Genomic DNA, 25,915 nt, shown 5'->3' on the forward strand with positions numbered 1-25,915 from the left:
GTGGGGGGAGTGTTGTCCCCCCCCCCCCCCAAAAAAAAAAACAAGTTTCATGAAACTTTATTAATCAGGTCAATTTGCCATTTGAATCATTTGATTCCGAAACAAAAAGATCCATACATTGCAACAAAATTAGAGTCAACAACTGACCATCTGTTTGCTTGAAATGCAATACCCTTATAGACTTAATTTCCATGAGATGAAAATCCTTCAATAATTGCCATTTAATATAAGATAACCAGCACAGCATCATTTCATAAACTTGGAAGCTAAAACCCCAACAAATTTTTATCAATTTCTCGGTATTAAGGGACTCCAGCTACTGCGACCCGATGACAGCATTTGACCCCATGACCTCTGCAAGTGGCTAGGTGCCCCTTGGGAGCAACCCCTTGGGGATGGAGAAGTTACTGTATCATGAGACGTCACCTCTGCATCGCCTCACTGTGATTCAATCAATGACAGATTACCTCTAATTTTCTGTTGTGACCACCCAGTTTTGTTTTATTTCACTACTTTTTTTAAAACATGTTTGCTGTATTTGAGGGAATCTTTACAAGATTTACGAGGGGACAAGTCACCTTCTTTTCATCACCTGAACTCTAGGCAAGTAGTGCATGTACTTCAGACAATAACCTCACAAATTGGCTCTGTGGAAGAAGGGAAGTATTTAACAAACTACTTGTCTGAGACGAAATGGTATGGCTACCAATTCTTATTAAAGTTTCCATCATAGGCCTGGAATTACACTACAGGCAACGGATTCCAGTGCCCCTGGTTGTGGACTTGGTGCCCCTTCAGAACTTTCCCATATACTTCAGGATTATCCAATGGAAGTGCTCTTAGCATAGAGGAAGGACAGCTCTTAGCAAATTGAAATTGTCCTTGCCCTCTTTAAGATAAAATTCCATGCCTGCCATATATCGAGTACCAGGGCTGTATGCTTCGTTTATGAAAGGGCAAGGGCACCAAGGCATTTTTGTCTTGGTAAAGGGCACCCTCTGATGAAATTGAAAATTTGTACTGGAGCATTTCTAGGGCACCAAGGCAATGACCACGTTGTCTCCGTGAAGTATCAGGCCTGGAGTACAACTCCCTATAAAACTACATCCAGTTCTACACATGATACCCCTCAATTATCAACTTGTAAATACTTGCCTACAAATACTAATCTGACTACATGTACGTACAATAAGGCCTACATGTACATCTTACTCTGTGTGCCCCACTCAACCCCTCACACGGCACGATTCCTTGCTTGGTGGGTATCCCAACCCACATGAAAGTTACCAAGGATGTGACTTTCAACTGTAGATAGATGTACCTCTGGGATGGATTTGAGAAAAGAGTTTTATAAGACTAGTCTTACATGTATCTTGAGTCAGGACGTGCTACTTGTCCTAACTAAGGACTAGCCTTGAGTTTTAAATAGCTCATAAAGAGTCCTAGGACTATAGTCTCAAGTTTAGGACTGTCTTTGTGGACGCGGCATCTGGACTTGTTGATACAGTTTCAACAAATTTCGAGGAAAGGTTCTTGTTTGAAGCCTGTTCTTCCTCAAGAGTAAAATGGATGATGTTCAAGCGAATATGCAACACACAGTTAAAACAAAGGAGTGTGTATTGGAAGTTTTGTCTATAATGTAAATGATGGTACAGGATGAGGTCCATGTAAACTAAAGGCTAAGGAAAGCCAACATACAATGTATATTGGGTGTCGCGGCCGAGCAGTCAAGCACACCTGACTCAAGCTCTGGTCTGCTGGTTCTTCTGATCAGCTTAGCGTGGGTTCGAGTCCCAGTCTTGACGCCTCCTTATAGGCAAGACACTTGACTATTATTGCTTTGTCAGGGTTTGCCCTGGCGTTTCTGGCAGTGGTTGCCGAGTGTACTCTAAAACAGGTATCACAATCCACAAACCTCAAAACCTGTCTTAAAAAGTGTTTCTCTTTAAATAAGAACGTTTTTCAACACTGACCTAGCCAGTCGGACCACTTGGAGTGTGTGTGTGTTGACTGGCCCTCAGGTGTTTTAACTGGCATTTAGCCAGCGTACCACTGCAAAGGGAGAATGCTGTAAAGCACATATATCTATCAATAAGATACCCAAATGATACAGAAACATTTCAGACAGGTTTTTGACATTTTGTAAAAGCGCGAGACCAATTTTGAAGCACCTTATGTGGTGCTACGGTTTATAATATGTGACATTGCCTTAGAAGTCTACAATGTCTTCACATTTTAATTTTGAAATACATGCTCTTGTATATTTCTCTGGTTTCTGGTTCAAATGTTTAAAAGTTTAAGAACTAATTTTATGAATACATATTTCTAACTCAACTGCCCAACATGTTTTATACAAAAAATGATTGAATTATTGAATTTAAGATGTACTTGTAGTCACTTCCTGGGCACGTAGGCCTAAAAGTCCACTTGTACTCGGTGTACCTTCATTCACGTATCCCATTCTAGGTCTTCACAATCAGACAACATGGCAACAAGCAAACTATGTAAGAGAGTCACTCAGTATGTTTACGATTGAGAAGATCAGCGATCACCCTTCACATTCACAGCAGATGGAATAAATCAACCCTGAAGATCTCCCATTCTTCTCGCACCCTGTCAAACATCGCCTCAACTTGATCTCCGCCCACCTCCTCCACCATCCCCCCCCCCAACCCAGAGCACCGCCACAAAACCAAGCAACACCACAACAAATTAAAAACAGGCTGTCGCGGCAGCAGGGCAGTCATGAAGTTCCTCCCAGAAGTTCATAAAATTTTAATGCGCCATCATTAAAACAGTGGGAAGGGGGGTGAGGCACATACTAGACAGCTCCTTGTAGATCGGACTTGACAGCACGAACTTGATTTACAAATTTTGAGACAGCTGGCCTGATACTTAGGCATCAAAGGGCTAGGCCATTGCCGCCTCATTACCTTGGTGCCCTTGAAATGCTCCAGTACATATTTACAATTTGCTCAAACATAGGGCGCCCTTTACCAAGAGGCGATTGCCTCCTCGTTACCTTGGTGCCCTTGAAATGCTTCAGTACATATTTACAATTTGCTCATACATAGGGTGCCCTTTACCAAGAGGCGATTGCCTCCTCGTTACCTTGGTGCCCTTGAAATGCTCCAGTACATATTTACAATTATTTTGCTCATACATAGGGTGCCCTTTACCAAGAAGAAAATGCCTTGGTGCCCTTGCCCTTTCAAAAACGAAGCATACAGGCCAGACAGACAGAGTTACATGGTGGAAAATACCAGTAGGCAGGGGTAGGTATCAACAACAAAATAAGGTTAATGGAATCAGAGCCAATGATAATATGACGTCATTCGCTGCTCTGATTTACGGTGTCTTTTTTATGGAGTTCGTGCCCTTAACCAACTGGGGAGTCTATTTTTCCTGCAGTAAAAGTCTCCATAAAACCATGGACCCCCTAAAACTTCCCCATCAAAATTCCTCCTCATCCTCCAGCTGACCTAAATATAAATGAAACATTTCCTCCTGAGCATTATTTGTTGCTTAACTCAACTTGTGGGTCAAAGGAAGGGATCCCACTGAGATATTATGAAGCTTTTTTTGTTCTCAACGCTCAAGGGGCTCTTAATTTCCCGACGAGATTTGTAACTTCCAGTCCCTGCTTTCTATCAATAATACAGCGTCCCAAACCACCGAACCATCCTCAAAGTCAGTTAATATGATCAAAACAAGATTAGCCTTAACTACATCGATCACACCTCTCAACACCTCCCAGTCATGTTCCCAGTGGGCAATGGCAGTTAATGAACACTGATCCTAAATTGGGCTCTGACTATCTTACCATTCTAGCTTCAGTCTCATAGCATTTAACTGGTAAAACAATTTTAAGATGGATTCACTGTGATAACAGGTGTTTCCGGCCTAACAGTTAGCAGAAAATATTTTATGTTTAGCATAAATGAGCAGGATACCAGTCACAAATTGTATAAGTGATATTGTACTTTGGCTGGTAACCCTGTTCTGATAAGCATAATTATGTTGTGCTTCACATTTTTGTGTATGCATTAAAGCCATTATACACTTTCGGTACAGAAAAGAAGAAAACAAGTTCACAGATTTACAAATAACTTACAGGGTTTACAGAAGGTAGTGGTGAAAGACTTCTCTTGAAATATTATTCCATGAAATGCTTTACTTTTTGAGAAAACATTAAAACAATATCAATTCTCGATAGCGAGAATTACAGATTTTTTTTTAAACACAGGTCATGACACGGCGAAACGCGCGGAAACAAAGGTGGGTTTTCCCATTATTTTCTCCCGACTCCGATGACCGATTGAGCCTAAATTTTCACAGGTTTGTTATTTTATGTATAAGTTGGGGGACTTGGACAATACTGTTTACCAAAAGTGTATAATGGCTTTAAGAAGTTCTGTGAAATTAGGACCATGCCTGTTCTTTGTCAGTTTCCAGCTGGCCTAACCTCACCCAACTAAAGTTTGTCACCTTTTTTTTTAACGGCACCTCTGAGGTTTAAAAATGTGAAAACATAGTCCTGGTATCTGTCTCCAGGAGGGAGAGATTTATGAGAAGGGTTGAAGGAATTCATGTCGGCAGTCAGCTTCAATTTCAAATCACATCACACCTCTGGTGCCATAGTGTTATCAAGAAATTTAAAGACACCCATAATGTACATTGTACACTGCAATTGGGTTTTGTATGAAGCATGTAAGATGAATTATAAGCATTGTCGGTGCTTTCATGGCATTGCAAGAAAACATCTTCAGCCTTGTCAGGTGGAACTCGAACCCATCACCTTCAACATTATGAAGCAGATGTCTCAAGCTGTCTTCAAATGTTACTGTTTGTTTCAAGTACCTGGTGTACCTTATTGGTAAATGTGCTGTATAAGACATTATTATTGTTTTATCTTCTGACTTAAAGACTCTGGACTCTATTGGTATATATGTCAAAGACCCGTCTTCTTAATTGGTATATCTCAACATATGCATTTAACTAACAAACCTGTGAACAAATTGAACAAATTCGAGCAATGCGAGCTTAATTGGTTGTCGAAGTTGCGAGATTATAATGAAAGAAAAAACACCCTTGTCACACTATTGACATGAGGTGTGTTTTGAGAGATGTTTTGAAAGAGTGAATGGAAATGGATGTTTTGATGTTGATTCCAGAGACGTGGTGCCGCAATAGAAAAAGATCTGTCCCCCAGGTGCGATAAGACTTGATTTCTTGAAGAAGATATCTGTTTGCAGAACGAAGGTTGCGAGATGGTTTGTAGATGTTGAGCATGTCTTGGATGTAAGCAGGTGCTTGCCCATTTAGAGATTTGAAAACAATGAGCAAGAGTTTATATATGATTCTAGAGGATACTGGGAGCCAGTGAAGATCTAAAAGAACAGGTTTGATATGAGAGTATTTTGTTGTTAAGGTGACCACACAGACACAGGCATACCAGGCTTGACTATGTGCCTTGCTGTTCGGGTCCAACTCAACAGACATACAATGACTACAACGGCTACAAAACTGGGCTGCTAAACTTGTCTGTCGTGCCCAAAAGCATGACCACACCACATCATACTTACAAGATCTTCACTGGCTCCCGCTTAGGGAGAGGATAACCTTCAAGATCTTGGTTTATGTGTATAAATGCCTTAACAACACAGCTCCTGGCTATTTATCCTCTTGCCTGTCTCTCCATCGGCCTGGCCGCCCAAGTCTACGCTCAGCATCCGACACTACTCGCCTCATGGAACCTAACTCAATCAAGCTTCTTAAGTCAGCTTCAAGTCGCACATTCTCACATTTTGCTCCACACACCTGGAATGCACTCTCCACCTCAATCAGGAAATCTGACTTTTATTGAACATTTAAGAAGTGTATCAAAAATTCTCTATATCCTATCTAATGCACTGCGTTCTTGATGTAGTGGCGCTATACAAATGCCCAATATGTATGTATGTATGTATGTATGTATGTAACTAATTTTAGTTTCTCTACCTGTGCTTAACTGAATGGTTTATTTAAAATCTTCAGACGAAATATAAAGACAATGGGTTGTTTCAAATGGTTTTAGCCAATCGGTTAAGAGGTCCTGACTCATGGCTGGTGCTTCTAATCAGCGGAGTGTGGGTTCAAGTCCTGGTCATGACACTTGAGAAAGATGCTTTACCATAATTGCTTTGTCCTTCGGATGGGACATAAAGCCATACATTATGTCACTTGTACTAGGATTAGTAGTGCATGTACATTTGTAAAAGCACCCAGAACACTTAATCTTGGAAGAGTAAGGTTTTTAACCCTGGTGCTTCTGGTTCACAAGCACCCTTGTTTACAGGTTTCCCCAGGCTATCAAGCTACAGTGATTAAGTTCACTTTACCATTGGTTTCAGTACCAAAAATAGTGTGTGTATAAAAAAAGAAAATAAGGTGCTTTGCAGCCAACTGTTTCATGTCTAATCGGACCCAGTTGGTGCTAGAAGTTTGGAAAGTGATAGGGAAAGTGAAAACCATGGCATGGGGGGAAGCTAAGCCTACTTTTATGGCACACCAAGGTCCAATAACAACCCATTTGTCTTCACTTATCCAGTGTTTTATAACACTGGACTCCCCAGTGTGTATTTACCCTAATGCCTAACATGTAATCCAGTGTAATTGAAGCTCAGCAGCCAAAAGTAGGTCTTGAAACATTTAAGGCATAATAAGAGACCGCAGAACATTCATACTCCTATTACTGGTGACTCTGTTCACATCATAGATCACTCAACATTCTTTTTGAAAGCTTAGAAATAAATTGAAATGTCCCTTTTGATTAGAGTCAGTGAAGAGGTCTTCAGAAGAAAAAAAAGGACCTTGGTTAATCACCTTTGATGTTTTCAACTGGAAAGCAAAACTTGCATGACAAAAAAAAAGACCCCACACAAAACAATTGTTTAAATATTTATTACCCAATCAGTTTCCCTTGTGGTTTATTATTTACATGTAATACTTGAAATAAAAAGGTTGCATCCCAAAAAGGTGATCCCCTGGCCTGCCTCTTCCCACATGTCCCAGGTTGTATCATAAAACAAAACTTGGGCACGATCCTGGCTACACTCCAGTTATAGGTTGTATAGCTCCTGAATGGCACCCCCCCCCCCCTCCCCCCTGAAAGATTATGACAAAGTAGGCCTGCCAACAAGGAGCTACCATGTAGAAACATTTAGTTTAGTTGGTTGAGTGTCACAGGCATGAGAGTTACTACCCGTGAAAAAGAGGAAAAGAGAAAACAAGGCAAGAAAGAGGAAAAGATAATCATTATTTCCTATCCTTTTGTACACAGAAAGAGTAGGAAAAAAAGAGGAAAATCAAAACCAAAAGAGGAAATCATCTGAAAAGAGGAAGTCTCACACGCCTGGTGTCGGCATGTTTATCTGGAGGTAACGTAGTTGGTTCAAATCCTGCTCTAGTAAATTTTTCTTTTTTCCCCCTTTTTTCTGCCATTTCTCAGACAACGAATAAAAACAGAAAAAGTTTTTTTGAGAAAAGCTAAAGGTACACATGTACATTAATCAATTACTGTTTTAAAGCCATTGGACACTTTCTGAACAGAACAAAAATTAATAGTTCACAGATTTACAAATAACTTACAGGGTTTACAGAAGGTAATGGTGAAAGACTTCCCTTGAAATATTATTCCATGAAATGCTTTACTTTTTGAGAATACACTACAACAATTATCAATTCTCGATATCGAGAATAACGGATTTAGTTTAAACACATGGCATTACTTGGCGAAACGTGCAGAAACAAGGGTAGGTTTTCCCGTTATTTTCTCCCGACTCCGATTACGATTTAGCCTAAATTTTCACAGGTTTGTTATTTTATATATACATAAGTTGTGATACACGAAGTGTGGGCCTTTGGACAATACTGTTTACCGATGTTGTGCGATTGCTTTAACAGAATTACAACCAGCTTAATTCCCGCCAGATTCTCTCAGCTTACTGAAAATGTCCACTAATGATAAGCAATTGGTTTCCATTGAACAAAAAGAAGGGGAAAAATGACACACAAACCCCTCACGTGGCCTTCGCAGGGAATCACGTGGCCTTAGCAGGGAATCGAACTAGAGCCTCAGTAGTGTGAGAGGCGTGCACTTAATGCACTTGCCAACCATGCCTTACATTTAGTCAACAACATACTGGGAAGTTAAGCCTACATTGTAAGTTAATAACTTGCAAAGAGAGGAGAAAAAGAAAAGTAAAAGATCCCCCAGTCTGCTCAACCTCCATGGACCGCCGAGATCACACATCTCTCTCCTCACACGCCCTTAGAAGGGAATCGAACCAATGCCACAGTGGTGTGAGAGTCAAGCACTTTATTCACTTGCAAACCATGCTATACATACTAGGTCTACATAAAAGTCAATAACATATTGGGAAGTTAGGCCTTAGTTACAAAATAAATCCCCCAGTCTGTTCAACCTCCATGGACCACTGAGATGATAAATATGCCATAGGAACTGGCGGCCAGTAGGGATCCATATTACACAGGAGAGAAAACCAGATAGAGGGAGAATAGACAGAAACCTAGCCAGGGATTGAACATGCAGTTATTTGAGGAGCTATAAATAACCAGCGTGATATTTGAAGGAGGAGGGGCGGGTTGTCTAATGGGGGAAAGGGGGAGGACAGCTCAGTGTATCTTGGAAATAAAGTAGTGGTATTAAAAGCTCTTCATGCATATCAGCTGTGTGGTATTAGCAAAAGTGGAGCTGGAATGTCACTGGGGCCATGAACCTGGTCTCCATGGTCTTTTCCTGGGAGTTGACCCAATTTTTTAAAAATAAGTCTTCTGTCACTGTTGGCCGAGCGAATAAGAGCACCCCACTTGTGATTCTGATCAGCAGAGTGTGGGTTCGAGTGCTGGTTGTGGCACTTGTGTCCTTAAAGGATTTGGGTACTTTTTCAAAATGTCCATAGATTTACATTAAACTTACAGGGTTTGAAGATAAGATAGTGGAAAGCTTCCCTTCAAATATTACTTACTGAGGTGCTGTAGTTTTTGAGAAATGAGTTCAAAACAATGTATGGCATTTGTAAATGCTTAAAATAATTTTCGTCTCATGAGACGAAAATTATTTTCATGACATTGTTTTACTCATTTCCCAAAAACTACAGCACCTCATCACGTAATATTTTCAGGGAAGCTTTCTACTATCATTATCTTCAAACTGTGTAAGTTTAGTGTAAATCTGTGGACATTGTGTTTTTTGTCCTACAAAAAGTACATACACCCTTTAAGCAAGACACTTAAACCATTATTGCTGCATCCTTAGGATGGGACGTAAATTTGTGGGTCCGTGTGTTGGTAATGTACATAAAAGAACCCAGTGCACTTATTGTAAAGAGGAGAGGTTTGCCCCGGTGTTCCTGGTTTGATTGGCAGCATATTGCAACACAGCACCTTGTAAACCATTACATGGTGCTATAAAAGGAATAGGTCTCAAACTTCAAATGTAGCTCCACACCTTGCAGGTAAGCATTTTAGGCAGGTGAAAAGTCACAGATATCAGGCAGAACTATCCCATCCTCAGAAAATGTTATTAACAGCTCTATATAAAATGTTCCTAAGCTCAATTAAAAAAAAAAAACAGATAAGTAAAAAATATTGCTTACTAAACATCTTATGGTGGGGTGCCAACGACAAATGATGTACAACTTAGGCCATCTTGACTTGTAACAAGTTTCTGCAGGATTTATCTATACTTAGCTGAATTTGCCTTTGCCCTTTACAATTCTTGAACACCATGCATTTTTCAATGACAGGCAAGACCTTGTGTATACTATGTAAAAAGAATTGTTTTTCCCCTCAAGTGGAAGGTGGGGTTAAGGGTCAAGAGGGGTCACCGAGTGAACTCAGGGTTGAGCATTTTTGTGTATACTCGCCTCAAAATGAAATAAACTGGCATTTATGATATGGGAATCAACTCTGCATGTATCCTTTTGGGTGGTGTCATACACTGTCGTGGTACAAGTAGAGTGATTGAAAATGAGCACACAAGTTTACACCAACCTCAAAATAATAAAAGCATGTATGTAGGCCTTTAGTCTACATGTACATGTACTTGTTGAAACCAAGGACTTTAGAAAAAAAGGACCCATGTTTTGACAGAGCAAGGAAGTCCTTGCTTCACTTTCGTGTAAAAAACCAATGGAGAAGTTGCTAGAAAAATATCCAAGCAATGGGAGAACAAACTGAAGTCGGGTCATATATCTCTTCGACAAATACATGCATGCCTATAATTATTTCATTTATACACTGTACATGCCCAGTTAAATACTTCCTGTAAGTACATGATTTGTGCAAAGGAATTTTTGACATAAAAGCTCTGTATTCCCTTTGAATGTTTTGCAAGGCAGCACAACTCTTGCAAATTATTTGTTGCGAATTTTGTGGTGTCAAAAGGAGGTATGAGCAGGGCTTAAGACTGAGTGTCTCTTTCATTGGAGGAAAAGACAGGGGAACAACTTTTAGTCTTTGGTTTTTGCAAGATTTCTTTTTACTATTGAACACAGTTCAATATGAACGGTTATAAATAACGTTTTCTTTCATAAAGGGTTGAATCACAACTTCAAAGAGTCACTGCAGAGAATTCACAGCACAACTTTTTTGCCAACATTATCTGTCCTTCAGATGCTTTAGGGCACTATTTTCAGGGTTAACTCATTTTATTTTTGTTTTCCTTTCATCAAACAAAAAATTTTCAGATCAAAGTCAAAATTGATGGAATTTCCCAACAAAATATCTCCAAAAAACACAGTAATCATGGTTGACCTCTGGACAACTTAATAATTTCTCGTTCACTTTCATTGGGACATTGAAACGAGCTTTTTTTTTTCATACTGCGTTTATGGGATTTGCTCTGCTTCCCCGAATGGCAAATTGCTGCTAGCGTGAGTGTAACTTATGATAACATAGGCTAGCGGTAGGTGAAATCATAGACACAGCGTGTCACTGATTGATGTCAGGTGGACCCACACTCAGACACAGTGGGTGAGAGGGAGATAGAGGTAGGGAAGACTAGACTCTCAAGCTTTATTCACGAGGCACTTGTCTTTTCTATCAAGACAGTGTCCCAACATGGCCTTCCTCCATTTATTACGTAACATTTACACTGTACAAAACATGTATATGTAATCAGTTATATTCTACACCTCCTCATTTGCCCTGATCATCGAGCCTCAACCATTCCGGAAAACTGTCTCAACTCCAACTCCTTCTCAAAACTTGTTTGTTTATCAACTGATCAAGACAGTGTCCAACCATGGTCTTCCTCCATTTATTATGTAACAACAGGAATTTACACTGTAAATGTTATAATGCATGTTATTTAAACCCTCAACTCCATCTCAAAACTTGCTTGATCAAGATGGTGTCCAACCACAGCCTTCTTCCAATAACCATGATAAGTACATACATGCAATAAATACATGCAATAAAAGGCATAATCTACAACCCCTGTTTATTTGCCTCAAGCATTCCTGAAACAGTCTTAACTCGTTAGGAGTGTGCAGCACCGGCAGCCACATGGGGGATACATGTAAGTTTGCTGTTCATTATCACTCAAGAAAAAGTATTGACTTTGGGGGATATACATGTACCTGAGCAACACAAATAAGCAAGATCCATTTTAATCGGTGAGAAACTTTTCTATCGTCCTTCGGACGTAAAGCCGTTGGTCCCGTGTGTTGTGTAACGCATGTAAAATAACCCAGTGCACTTATCGAAAAGAGAAGGGGTTCGCCCCGGTATTCCTGGCTGCGGCTGCTGTATGCGCCGTAGCACCTTGTAAACCCTTATAAGGTGCTTAATAATTGGGTCTCAGAATTCATCGCTGCAATACCTATCTTTCTGAAAGTTTGTATATACTCAGCGCCTTGAGTACCTTGTTAGGGAGATACGTGCGCTATATAAGACTTCGATATTATTATTATGGCATATTATTCTATCTTTCACAATTTTGAAAAACCTCAGAAAGCTGTTTACATGTATTTTAGGTTCACACATTGTTCAAAACGCAACAAGGGACGCTGAAAGAGTTATCAGTACAATCCTATCAAACTAAACAGCAGAGAAACCAAACACACAATACTGAATTGTTGGGAATTATCCTGTCCAAATCCTCATTCCACAAGTTCAAGAAAACATCTCCCAAAGCCCAACTGTGCCCCTAATACAGCGTGTCACATCCCACTCCCTGAAACTTCAATCATTCCCGTAAAAACCAAGGTATTTGTGGCAAGTAGCAGCACCAACAACTCTTCAGCCTAATGTATAGAGACAGGAACCAACCAGGTGACCCAGAGGGTCAAGTGGTCTGGTCAGAGAGGGCCTGAAAGTGCAGGTCAGTTTTGGGTGACCTCTTGACCTTAGAAATGAGTCCCATTAGGACTGGGTGGACCTGGTAAGGTTTGGGATGGACAATGGATTTGAATCATGATCAAGGTGATTAAGGCTACATTTGACTTACTGCAGCTAACTCTGAACGAGTTTCAAAGATAGTAGGCATGCATGAACTCAGCCAGGCGTGTTCTCATCACATTGACATTCAAATAAGCCTTTTTGAGATATGACGAACACAATGCTACAACACTATAAAGTTTTGGTAAAACTTTGTGTATACACCCAAACCAATACACTCCTGTCAAGTCCGCAATACCTAAAACAGGCTTATGAGTTGTGTTTATCTTTTCCCATGACCAAAATGATACAAACATTGGGTGACAAATCCTTTTTCATTGGCTGCCCCCAAACTACGGAATGAACTGTCATCTTACATTCAACACTCTCACTCCGTCAATATTTCTATGCAAAAAGTGAAGACTTTTCTTAGTAATCTTGCTTTTATGTAAATGTAATAGTATGTAATTTGTTGATATTTTTTATCTAATATTTTGAATACTTCTTGGTGTAAATGTAATGCACGGTTGATCATTTTTGGGGAAAAAAAAACATTTTAAATCTCTAATTATTATTATTATTAATGATCGTACTTACTAATGAACTCAACCCATACGGTTTCATGTACTAACTTCTTTCACAACAACCCCAACATTATCCCATTGAGAAATACATGTACCCCATGGTCTCACAATCAAAAATAGACAGTACCCCCATTTCCTGTGGGGTGCGATCCAAGGTAAAGGTCCCCACATGAAAGATGGTCACCAGACCACGTAATGACACTTCTGGGCTTCAGCGTATACAGAGAAGGAGATGGCATACCAAACAACATTGAAGATTGAATTTACGAGTATAAAGTTTGGTCAATATAGAAGTGCAATTATTAAAGGTGAAGAATGCCTATGTTTTTTTGAACCGTTCAATTGGTTAAATTGTACATGTATGTTGATCTACAGTGTATACAATAAAACTAACCTGTAAACATTTCATTGTCAAAAGGTGGTCGCTTATTTTAGATATCGCTGAAAATCTGGAACGGTCATGTCCACGCAAAAAGACCAATCAGTAATTGGGATAGACAAATGGGAGACTTTTTGGGCGCTAGGTGGCAGCAGACTTACCAGTACCCATAGTTCTCGGTAATGTGTGCATGTTCAGAACTATGTAAACAATGGACATTTACCTGGTTAGTCTGCTGCCACCTAGCGTTCCAAAGTCCCCCATTTGAGAAAGATTTCTGCATCAAAGCAGTTCTAAGATTGAGTACTATTTAAATCCCTTTCTCTATTAACTCCACATTCCTTAGACACGTTAGAAGGAAAATCGTTTCCTTAAAATGCTACACCCGCCCTTTAAAGAGTCCATGGTGGTGCATGTGGTCATTCACTTGCACTTGGTGTATTCCTCTTTTGACCGCATACTTCCAGAGTAGAATAAAACAATAATAATAAATCATTACCCTGTCCTAAGCCTTGTCTTTGACAAGTTTATCTTGATCGGCCCTTCCGATTCCGAAGGCATGTGGTGACTCAAGTTGTTTTATATTCTACTCGTCACAAAGAAACAGACCAAAGGTGCTGCATCTCATATACTGCAACAAGTAAATCCCGGTTCATACTTCCTGCGAATGCAAATGCAAATTTGACGTGAATTTGACGTAACAACTCCGTCTTCGCTGCCATATTTGCAAGAGAGTTGAGCACAACTCAACTGCTGCGAGTTATTCGCATCGCATTCGCATTTGCAGAAAGTATAACACCGGGCTTTACCCACTGCACCCAAGGCAGTTACCGTGGTGCCCTGTACTTTAGCTGTGGTGCCCTTTGGAAAATGTCAACACAAATCAAAATTTTCCTCATGTGCCTCTCACCGGAGGAAAATTACTCTGCCCTTTCGAGAACGAAAAACCAAGGCCTGTTGCAACTTTCTGCAATGCCAGAAACATGTGTGCGTTGGTAGAGCACCGGCACATTAATCTGAACGTCGTTGGCTCAAAACCAATTCATAAAAACTTACTCAGTCAGTTTCCCTTGTGGTTTATTACATGATATTACAAAAAACAAAGGAGAAGTAACTGCTAAATGTTCGTCAGTATCAACCCAAGAACTGTGTAAGGTTGGAACACAAATATACATGTACAATTTATAAACAGATGTACGTGTACCACTAATATCGCATTCATTTTGCAGTCAATTTCTACATACACGTTTACATATAAAAAAAAACCTTTAATGGATGTACAATGCACTGTAATACATGTACGCTGTATCCAATGATATCGCTGGTTCTGTAAAACCAACAAATGTCTGTATCCTTGCAGAAGGACAGGGGACCTGTCTACCCGAACACCGCCCTCGTGTGCCAGCTAGCAAGACTTACCTCATCTTTGAGTTGTTGTACGAGGGCGTCTTTCTCTTTCTTAAGACCCTTGAGTTCCTCGCAGGCTTTAGGGTTCTTACGGTTGAGCTCCAGGAGAGCTATATGGGCATCCTTCTCTCCAATCGCTGCAGTTATTGCTTCTTGTCTGAGATGAGATGAAAAACAAATCACAATAAGGAATAAATGAATGCATTAACTTTAAAATCTATAATAAAAATATTTATTTCATATTAACCCTTGTTGCACCAATTAGGGTGCTTTCAGATGCCTAATAAAAGGCTTCAGGCATGAAGTCTTTTATTATTTGAGTGAGAAATTACCCCTTGCTCAAAAACTATGTTACTTCAGAGGGAGCTTTTTCACCCAATGTTTTATGCTATCAACAGCTCTCCACTGCTCGCTACCAAGTAAGTTTTTATGCGAACAATTATTTTGAGTATTTACCAGTAGTCTCCAGTGTTTTTAAACACTCTGAACACAATGGTATTGCGGCTTGCTTTTTGGGGGATTGTGAATTAAAGCCATTGGACCCTTTCGGTAAACAGTATTGTCCAAGGCCCACACTTCGTGTATCACAACTTCTATATCAAATAACAAACCTGTTAAAATTTAGGCTCAATCGGTCATCGGAGTCGGGAGAAAATAACGGGAAAACCCACCCTTGTATCCGCGCGTTTCGCCGTGTCATGACATGTGTTTAAAATAAATCCGTAATTCTCGTTAACGAGAATTGATATTGTTTTACTGTTTTCCAAAAAAGTAAAGCATTTCATGGAATAATATTTCAAGACAAGTATTTCACCACTACCTTCTGTAAACCCTGTAAGTTATTTGTAAATCTGTGAACTTTTTTTTTTTTTTGCTGTACCAAAAGGGTCCAATGGCTTTAAAGTGCAATGCACTTCTACAATGAAGAACAACACAATTTCATAAAAATTCATTAAAGAAAGCAAATACAAAAACAAGCTGAGCCACATTGCTCCAAACACCTAAAAACACACAAAAAATACATGTATCTACATGTACTACGAAAAGTACCACACCTAAGATAATTTGAGGTTGCCAAAGTATTCCCCTGGTAAACAATGGCTTTCAAATGAAACAACAATGTAATAAACATCCTGTTTTTTTGTTTTTCAAAGATTGTCACCCTTTTTCTCTCCATGGTGAGCATTAATTCACACTATTTTCATATCCCCAGGCAAGTGTGTGTTGCACCTGTCAATAGGGAAATAGACCTTAGACCCAAGGCAGACAGCATAAAGTACCTTGCCCTCTCGCACTGGCATTCTACATTTTTACACCAGCCAGATTCCCAGCACTCGGGGTCTCATTCGAGCCTAGCCAAACTATGTTTTCATCCTACTGTTAACCAAATACTGACAACTGCTACCCCAACTATACGAACTCAAACCTCTTGTCAAAATAACAGATGTCATGTTCATTTTCCTCATATTAATATAATCTAAGTAAGAATTTAAAGGGAAAAGGGGAATGACAACCATTGAAATGTTCTTGAAAGGGAAATATTTGAGGAGAATGATTTGCACAACTCAAACTAAGGGAAATATTTGAGGAGAATGATCTGTACAACTCAAACTAAGGGAAATTTTTGAGGAGAATGATTTGCACAACTCAAACTAAGGGAAATTTTTGAGGAGAATGATTTGGACAACTCAAACAGATTATCAAATTGATGCCTAAGGTCCATCTTTAGTTTGACATCATTGGTAAAAAAAAAACCAATACAACCAGCTTGCAAAGATTCCATTATGTAGTCATGATAACCACAAATATCCCCCCCCCCCAAAAAAAACAAAAAAAACAATTGCACTTCTCGTAACCTGCGACTTCTGTGGCGAAAACTATCCTGAACAAAACTTGCTGAGTTTCAATTCTAAAATGAGTATCTCCAAAAACTAAACTGCAGTGTTTTTTTTTAACATTCATATTTTTGGTTTTACTACGTCTATGACAAATAGAATCTTTCAAAATTGATCACAAGAAACTGCTTTAGTAGTCTGCCTTGACACTATCTCCAGTGAGTATATAGACTTGATTCAAGTCCCATTCTCGTTTGAGAGGTCCCTAAGCTATTACCTCAACTTACTACAACACGTAGCATACACAGTACAGTGCGCGCTCGCCGCCGTCAAAATGTGGTCCCGAGAATGGGACTTGACGAGGTCGTTTCTTACTCTGCACGTTGTTATTGGAAAATCACCCCAAATGGGGAGATGTACAAAACCAATGGGAGCGTGGAAGCGCTGCCCTGCCGGTAAAATATTCATTATAATCTGTGACATCACAGTAGAAGAAGACGTTTCAATCATCAACTAAGTACTTAACCCACAAGTGACAAATGAACTAGTCTTCTTTTTGGGTGCGTTTGATTGGTTAAAACGTATCACGTAACAATGTTACATATTCATAAGTGAATACATTTACATACCAGGCGACTGCGACATCGTCAAGTCCCTGTCCCACATGCGGAACAGGTTTGGGAATGCAGAGCATCACAAAACAGTAGTTTCCTGGGAATGGCACGGGATTGGGACTTGAGTCAAGTCTAGTGAGTATACTGTACCATAATTGCCTTGTACATGTATTTACTTGTAAATAATTCCATCCACATACCCGGGCTGAGGCATTAACATGTACAGTGCATTTGCATACTACATGCAATGTTTGACAAGATATTTTAAGGAGAATATGCCCGAGTTTTATTTCTTAAATAAAGAGTCAACAAAACTAAAAATGCAAAGCAAATGTTCTAGAAATTTTGTTTCATTACTCAACTATTACTACAGAACCTTTCAACACTTATTTCTTTATTAACAGGAAAAGTGGTAAAACAAGAAACTGCTTTAGCAGTCTGCCTTTACATTATCTCTGTCAGTGGGTAGATGATATCTGCCCTAGTGTATTTTACTATACTTCCTCATGATTCCATCCACTTACTTTATCAGACTGAGGTACGAATATGTCCATTGCACTCGTATAATAATGTATGTATCTTTCAAAAGAAAGTTCCTAAGTTTCGTTTCTAAAATAAGTATTCCACAAATCTAAAAATGCGTTGCAAATGTTGTAGACATTTGACAAAAAAGAATGTTTGATTTCATTACTTGACTTTAAGTTACTATACAGAATCGAATGTGCCAGAGTATCATTTCTAAATTAAGTTAACCACAAAAATACAAATGCACTGCAAAATGTTCTAGAAAAGTGGCGAGCACAAGAAAATGCTGAGTAGTTTTCCTTCACATAATCTCAGAGTCAGTGAGTGGGTGACGGACATGTGCGCTATATAAGAAGCCACAATTATTATTATTGTAATATTGCCTGGTATTTTACTTCTCAATGGTGTTATCCTCATTATGCTATCAGACTCAAGTACATGTATGAACAGGTAGAGTGCACTTGCATACTAATATATACTGTATAACAAGATATTTCAGGAGAATCCCCCACCCCCCCCCCCCCACCCCCCACCCCCTCCTCCCATCCACCACCTTTCCCTCTCTAGATTTCTAAGACAACAAACGGAACAGCTATAAAAACACTGCGGGCATTAGGGTACTGTCAAGACTCCCAGAGCCTGCTGAGGGTCCCTGCACTCAAGAGAGTAGATCTCAAGCATCGTGACGGATTCTTTGACTAGCAATCATGTCTGATCTTCCCATGTGAATCCTTGGCATCGTGGTGGATTCTTTGACTAGCAACCATGTCTGATCTTCCCATGTGAATCCTTGGAAAAGTTCAACATCGCAAGACTTATTTCAAATTGCCGCTACAGCAGAAAATATTGCTTAACTGACTGCAATTCCATAGAGCTGTTTAGGCAGAAAATATTGCTAAGCTTTAGCTTTAGCTTAAGCTTAAGAAGCATCTTGCTTAGCAGAATCGCATTACCAACCAGAATGTCATGTGGTGTTACTTGCTACTGGCATCCTGGTTGTTTTTGCTTAGCAAATAACCATGGTAAGGAAGTTTTTCTGTGTTTACGAAATTGCTTAGAAAACATGTAAAATGCTTTAGGGAAAGAAACAATGAAAATTTAAGCTCTCCAGAAAAACCACCTGATTTATAATTGAAAGAAAGAATACAAACGAAAAAGTGTAAGTTAAAATGCATGATTTAAAACATAATCCTCTATGAATCCATTCAATTCAGAAACGCAAACTCAATACTGGTTCAATCCAACAGTTATGCAGCGTTTCATCAGTTAACAAAAAAGAAATCACCAAACTACTAAATTTCCTTGCTAGATAGATGATGGTCTTATAAGAACTTGTCTTTATATTCTACTACCAAGGAGTAGATTTTCGGAAGACTTCTCGGATCTGAAAAAAAACCTGTCAGGTTTTTCAACTACTACATGGGCAAAAGGAACAAAATCAGCCAGGACTGCTAATTTTGCTTTACTTTTGCTTTAACTCAATTTCTGCCTATTTTCCAGAAGACACATGAGATAAATCCGTCTTTCAAAAGTACATTTCAAAATAACACAAATTATTATCATGATTGATAAAGTAAGAGGCACTCAGCGCCAGGTGATGGATCTCGACAATCCATCTTGTCAACTTCCTCCCTCTGGTGATTTGGGTCTTGGCAGTTAGCTGTCATAATACTATCAATTCGTTCACATATGAAAGTGTTTGTCCATAATCTGGGGGGAGCGCAATTTTAAAGAGCTGCTCAAATCCACATTATACATCTATACATTTGTGTTGATGTATTTTTGTACACACACAGTCAACGCACATACATGTACAGAAGCTACATACATGTAGAATGAAGTTTGGTGACAAATATGAAACAAAAAACTGATATGAAGGTCAAAATACCATGACGACAAAACCTAATTGAATAAACTAATGAAATTTTTTCAAGACAGATCTCATTTTCCGTGAAATTATAAATAAACAAACAAAAATCAAGACGCACAGGTTTGCCCTTAACAGGTGAGGATGTATAATTCATACAGTATGTCAGAATCTGCCACTCAGGGCGATTTATCAACCTCTTCTGCACCTTTAAAGCTTAGCAAAGGATTAAAGGAGCATTCTGGTGGTATACAACCACAGACCAGTGTACTGTAAAATGCAGATCATTGAAAACACAAGGGTCTCACTCAATATGAGTAACGAGTGGGCTTAGCCTAAACTGACAGCTCCATATTTCATCAGGACTGCATGTATTTCCGAGGAATGGTTGATGTCAGAAGGTGTTCCTTTTAACAACGTCAACATTAGAGAACCAAGATTGACATTAATGCGCTTTCATCCAGTCTAGATTACGAGGGATTAAAGAGAAGGCAGACCATTGGTAAAACGAACAAAAAAGGTTTTCAATTGTACACAAATGTGTGAATACAGAATCAGTTACAAACTACAACCCAACATACAATAGACCATTATCCAAATTGATAGCTAAAGGGAAGGTACACATTTGGTAATTACTCAAAACAAATTATAACTTAAAAACTGATTTGGTAACAAGCATTGGAGAGCTGTTAATAGTATAAACCATTGTCGGAAACGACTCCCTCTGAAGTAACATAGTTTTTGAGAAAGAGGTAATTTTTCACTAAAATAATAAAAGACTTCTGGCTAGAATGCTTTTATTCCTATCTAAAAGCACACAAAATCGTCCAACAAGGGTGTCTTCTCTTTCATCATTTTCTCGCAACTTCGATGTTATTTCATGCTTATGATGGATACACCAAGTGTGAACACTCGTCTTTGACAATTACCATACGTGTAAAGTGCCTTTAAGCAATAGGTTTAAGCTTACAAATATTTTTGCTTAGCAAATATTAACCGGCAACCATTCACAAATGAAATACAATGTGTACATGGTGCTGCAAAAATAAAGAAAACAAAACACACATTGGGTTTTTATGTAAAAGTTGATTGAATTAAGATATGGTGGGTCTTTTTGCATTATGCTTCAGCGAAGGAGAGTCATTTGATTTTATGTTTTTCCATTTCATTATGACAAACCAAATCAGTAAAACTGCCGCTAACACAAAGTGAGGAAGCAGTGTCTGTTACAAATTGATTTTCATACGTCCATGTGGATCATCAATTTAAAACAGTTATGTTGTTCCAGTGCTCAAATTGGAGGGAAAAGTCCACAAGTTTGCAGGGTTTGCAGCTCAATACTTTTACTGGACCAGAGATATTGTTGCAAGACCGGAATCAAAATGAGAAAAACCCTATCTACATACGTGCACAGTTGCACTTTTTCACTGTTTCTGCAACATGCACCAAGAAAAGATTGATCTCAATTGTCTTATGGTTAATACTTCCAATACTCGACAGGATTGAAAGACATTAGCAGTTAAAGACCCTGGACACTATTGAAAATTGTCAAAGACCAGTCTTCTCACTTGGTGTATCTCAACCTTTGCATAAAATATTCAACCTGTGAACATTTGAGCTCAATTGGTTGTCGAAGTTGCGAGATAATAATGAAAGAAAAAACACCTTGTCACACGAAGTTGTGTGCTTTGAGATGCTTGATTTTGAGACCCCAAATTCTAAATCTAAGGACTCAAAATCAAATTTGGGCAAAAATTACTTCTTTCTCGAAACTATATGTACGTCACTTCAGAGGGAGCCGTTTCTCACAATGTTTTATACTATCAACCTCTCCCCATTATTCGTTACCAAATAAGGTTTTATGCCAATAATCATTTTGAGTAATTACCAATATAGTGTCTACTGCCTTTGAAATTAAAATGCAGTGAAGTATAATACTCAAAAACACAAGATTGCCGTACAAGTACAGTCATACATGTACATGTACATGAACTGTAAGTTTACTGGCCAGATGCAAAAAACACTGGCCTCGGGCCAGCAGTCTGGAGTCAAATTCCAGCTCTGTGTTCTATGTTACAGTATATGTATATGTACGTGCTTGCTGCTAATACCGACTAGCCACCATCAGCCCTTGCCAGAATGACCCCGATTTCCGGGGCCTTGAGAATAAAAAAGAAAGAAACAAATCGCGAGACTAATCTCATCTACCGTGATGAATGTCTTGGGATTACCAGAAGGGGTCAAAACATGTAGACTCCAGTCACGACAGAACAACACATCCATAACGGCGTAGCGGGTGCAATGGTTTCTGGCTGGGTGACAGGCATGGTATACTTGTGCAAGTGTCAAGTCTATTTGTTTGAGTTTCAACAAAGTGAGACCCATTCTGACAAGTTGACGAGTTTTTCAAGTGTTGAAGTTGTTCAGCTCAAGAATGGGAGACTTTTGAACTCTAGGTGGCAGCAGACTTACTAGGTAAAATTCCATTGTTCTGAGCATGCTAACTTTTAGAACAAAGGATTTAACTTGTCAGCCTGCTGTCCCAAAAGTCTCTCATTGAAAACACAATAAACAAATAAGGTTGTATTTATTCAATATTTTCCTCAACTGTTTATTTACTTTCCTTGAGCACATTTGTTTAGACTTTTCAATTTTGGGGTTGAATAGTAGGAGCAGACCGAACTAATATTGTTGACTTTAGATTTTTCCTTTGCTATTTCAAAGCTCTGCTCGAAGTGAAGTTGGATTGCATACACGAGCCTACTTAAACAGTAGCTAACTTAACTTGGCCTACAGGGGGCGCTATATAAGTTCAACAGACACTCTGTCGTCACAATACTTAATTCCATAAAGTGTAGAAGTATTTATTTTCGGTATGATTTCTGACCTCTCAAAAGGGTATTCCCTGAAATGTGGAACAGGGTATTAAAGACACTAAAAGAACAACAAAGATAATACGTCAGTTTGCCACACCAGGGGCGGATTTTACAAAGAGCTAAGATTGATCGTAACTGCAAATCAAACGTAGTTGCTTAGTAAAGTGTGATGTCACAATACAAATCAATACGGCCATACTGAAACTCATCTTCAGATGAATCTCACTGCTTGGTGAAATTAAGCCCAGCATTTTGAGAAGGGTAATGTAACAGCAAGAACAAGGAACCAATAGAAAACATCAGAAGTGGGACCTATCGGGGACAACATGTGTCCAAAAGTGGATGAACACACTCTCTGTTTGGTAAGGCCATGTAGGCATACAGCTATGGATGTAGCGCATAGGGACTTCTCTGTGATTGTGATATGCGCTCTACAAAAATGGTTCATTATTATTATTATTATTATTATTATTATTATTATTATTATTATTATTATTATTATTATTATTATTATTATTATTATTATTATTAGCGCCGCATCATCATAATAATATAATAATATCAAAGTCTTATATACATGTAGCACACGTATCTACCAAACAAGGTACTCAAGGCGCTGAGTATATACAAACTTTTAGAAAGATATGTTATTGCAGTGATGAATTCTGAGACCCAGTTATTTAGCACCTTCTAAGGGTTTACAAGGTGCTACGGGGCGCACTAAGCAGCCACAGCCAGGAACACCGGGGCGAACCCCTTCTCTTTTCGATAAGTGCATAGAGTTCTTTTACATCATTACACAACACATGGGACCAACGGCTTTACGTCCCATCCGAAGGACGAAGCAATGGTTATGTGTCTTGCTTAAGGACACAAGTGTCACGGCTGGGGATTCGAACCCACACTCTGCTGCTCAGAAACACCAGATTTTGAATTCGGTGCTCTTAACCGCTCGGCCACGACACTTCCACATCATATCTGGTGTTTCTGTGAGTGTGGGTTCGAGTCTCGGTCGTGAAACATGTGTCCCTGAGCAAGTTATTGCTTCTCTCCACCCATGTGTAAATGGGTACCTGCGAGGGCAGAGATGGTTCTTGTGATTGATTTAGCTTATACCGCTACATATTTGCCAGCATAGGCTGTATACTCCCCAGAGAGCTGAGATGGTTTAAAAAAATAATTTAATGGCCAAGTGACCAGGGGTACTAATGTCAGAAACGCCTGAGATGCCCTTCGGCTGTAAAAAGCGCTATTCATAAATACCTTAGACAGTTTCACTATTCCTATATGCAACACACGTACAGAGCAAAGGACGTCGGAAAATGGATAAGTTTTACAGAGTTTCTTACTTTATTCTGCCTTTTAACCAAAAAGGCATTTATGAATGTGAATAACAGAGTAGTGACTCGTTCTTAAACTGCCGTTTAAAAGCTTGCAGGGTCGTGGCCATGCGATAAAGGCCCTCGCCTTCGACACGGGCCTTTTTCACACAGCCTTGACCCTCATCGCACGCCCACGCCCCTGCCAGTTTTAAACTCCAATTTGAGAACTTGTCGCGACCCTTTATTCCCTCATTTAAAAACCGATTATTATTATTATGATACTTATTGATTAAGATGCTCTTACTTCATTTCCATTGCTTCTTCCAGTGTCTTCCTTCTCTCCATCTGCAAGGCACTCAACTTGGCTTCTTTATCTCGGAGTACGGTGGTGGTTGTAGACAGCTTATTACTAGCAGTGGAAAGCTGCTTCTTCACTTGCTCCAATTCCCTCTTCAGACTGTCGATCTATCAGGATTAAATATAACAATAATAAATAATAACCCATTTTTATATAGCGCTTTTCACGCCCAAGGGTTGTCTCAAAGTGCTTCCGACATTATTACCCCTGGTCACTGGGCCTTAAATCATTCCTTAAACCATCTCAGCTCCCTGGGGAGTATACAGCCTGTGCGCAATATGCGCTACTCGACTTAACCAATCACAAGAACCATCTGGTGTCTCGCTCAGGGACACAAGTCACACGACCGCAATTCGAACCCACACTCTGCTGAACAGAAGCATCAGAGCTTGAGTTCGATGCTCTTATCCACCCCAAAATATTTAAACCTAGAAATCTTTTTGTTTCCTTTTTTTAAAACCCATAAAAGGTTGGGGTTCTTTTTGTAACACAAAACATAATGTCCACAGATTTACAGTAAACTTACAGAGATTGATGATAATACTAATGAAGACTTCCCTTAAAAACTACTTGCTGAGGTGCTGTAGTTTTCAAGAAATGAGTAAAACAATGTCTCGAAAATACGTTTTAAATGCTAAAATAATTTTCGTCTGACTCAGACGAAAACTATTTTTGTAACTTGTTTCACTTATTTCTCAAAGATATACAGCACCTCAGCAAGTAATATTTTAAGGGAAGCTTTCTACCATCGTTATCTTCAAACTGTGTTAGTTTACCAAGCGCCAATTATTTTTACTGCAAGGTGAGTTGGATGAAGATTTTGACAATTATGAGACCTTAATCCTTAGCACCTTATAATGGTTTACAAGGTGCTACGGCGCATTCAGCAGCCACACCCAGGAGCACCGGGGCAAACCCCTTCCCTTTTCGATAAGTGCACTGGGTTCTTTTACATGCTTTACACAACACATGGGACCAACAGCTTTACGTCCCATCCGCAGGACGAGGCAACAGTCAAGTCTCACAAAGACACAAGTATCACGGCTGGGGATTCGAACCCACACTCTGCTGATCAGATACACCAGAGTTTGACTTCAGTGCTCTTAACCGCTCGGCCACGACACTTCCAACATTGTAAGAGTGTCTGCTTCACAACTAGAATAAATAAATAAACAACTACAAAATCTGAACGCACCTGTCTCTGTAGATTAGTGATTGTCTGAGTCTGTTGAGCTAGAACCATCTCCCTATCCGCTGTGATGCTAACACTCTCCTTCAAAGCTTCCTCTAATTCCTCTATCCTGTCATCCCTCTGCTTCACAAAGGACTGCAAAGTACACAGGAAAAATGGTTTAAAGGCACTGGACACTATTGGTAATAACTCAAAATCATTATTAGCGTGAAGTGAAAACTTACTTGGTCATGAGCAACGGAGAACTGTTTATAGTATAAAACATCTCATAGTTTTTTGAGAAAGAGGTAATTTCTCACTCAAATATTAAAATACTTTTTAGGCATCTGAAAGCACAATATTTTTTCCAACAAGGATGTTTTTATCTTTCATTGTTCTCCGACAACTTCGATGACCAACTGATGAGTCCAAACTTTCACAGACTTGTTTTTTTATGTATCTTGTTAAGATCACGGAATACTGCCGTCGATTTCACAAAGAGTTAGGACTCGTCTTATCTCGAGTTAAGACGA

At 39.3% G+C, this 25,915-nt stretch overlaps 1 protein-coding gene across 1 annotated transcript in view; it reads right to left on the reverse strand.

Moving 5' to 3' along the window:
- LOC117307149 (ELKS/Rab6-interacting/CAST family member 1-like) overlaps positions 1–25,915 on the reverse strand; it is a 100,869-nt gene that overhangs the window by 24,261 nt on the left and 50,693 nt on the right. The window contains exons 15-17 of the mRNA XM_033791817.1: positions 25,407–25,538; positions 24,158–24,318; positions 14,827–14,971 (exon numbers count right to left, since the gene is read on the reverse strand). Coding sequence (XP_033647708.1) covers positions 14,827–14,971; positions 24,158–24,318; positions 25,407–25,538 — 438 coding nt within the window. The remainder of the gene's footprint in view (positions 1–14,826; positions 14,972–24,157; positions 24,319–25,406; positions 25,539–25,915) is intronic.

The sequence above is a fragment of the Asterias rubens genome, chromosome 2 (assembly GCF_902459465.1).
Source record: "Asterias rubens chromosome 2, eAstRub1.3, whole genome shotgun sequence".
NCBI classification, from domain to species: Eukaryota; Metazoa; Echinodermata; class Asteroidea; order Forcipulatida; family Asteriidae; genus Asterias; species Asterias rubens.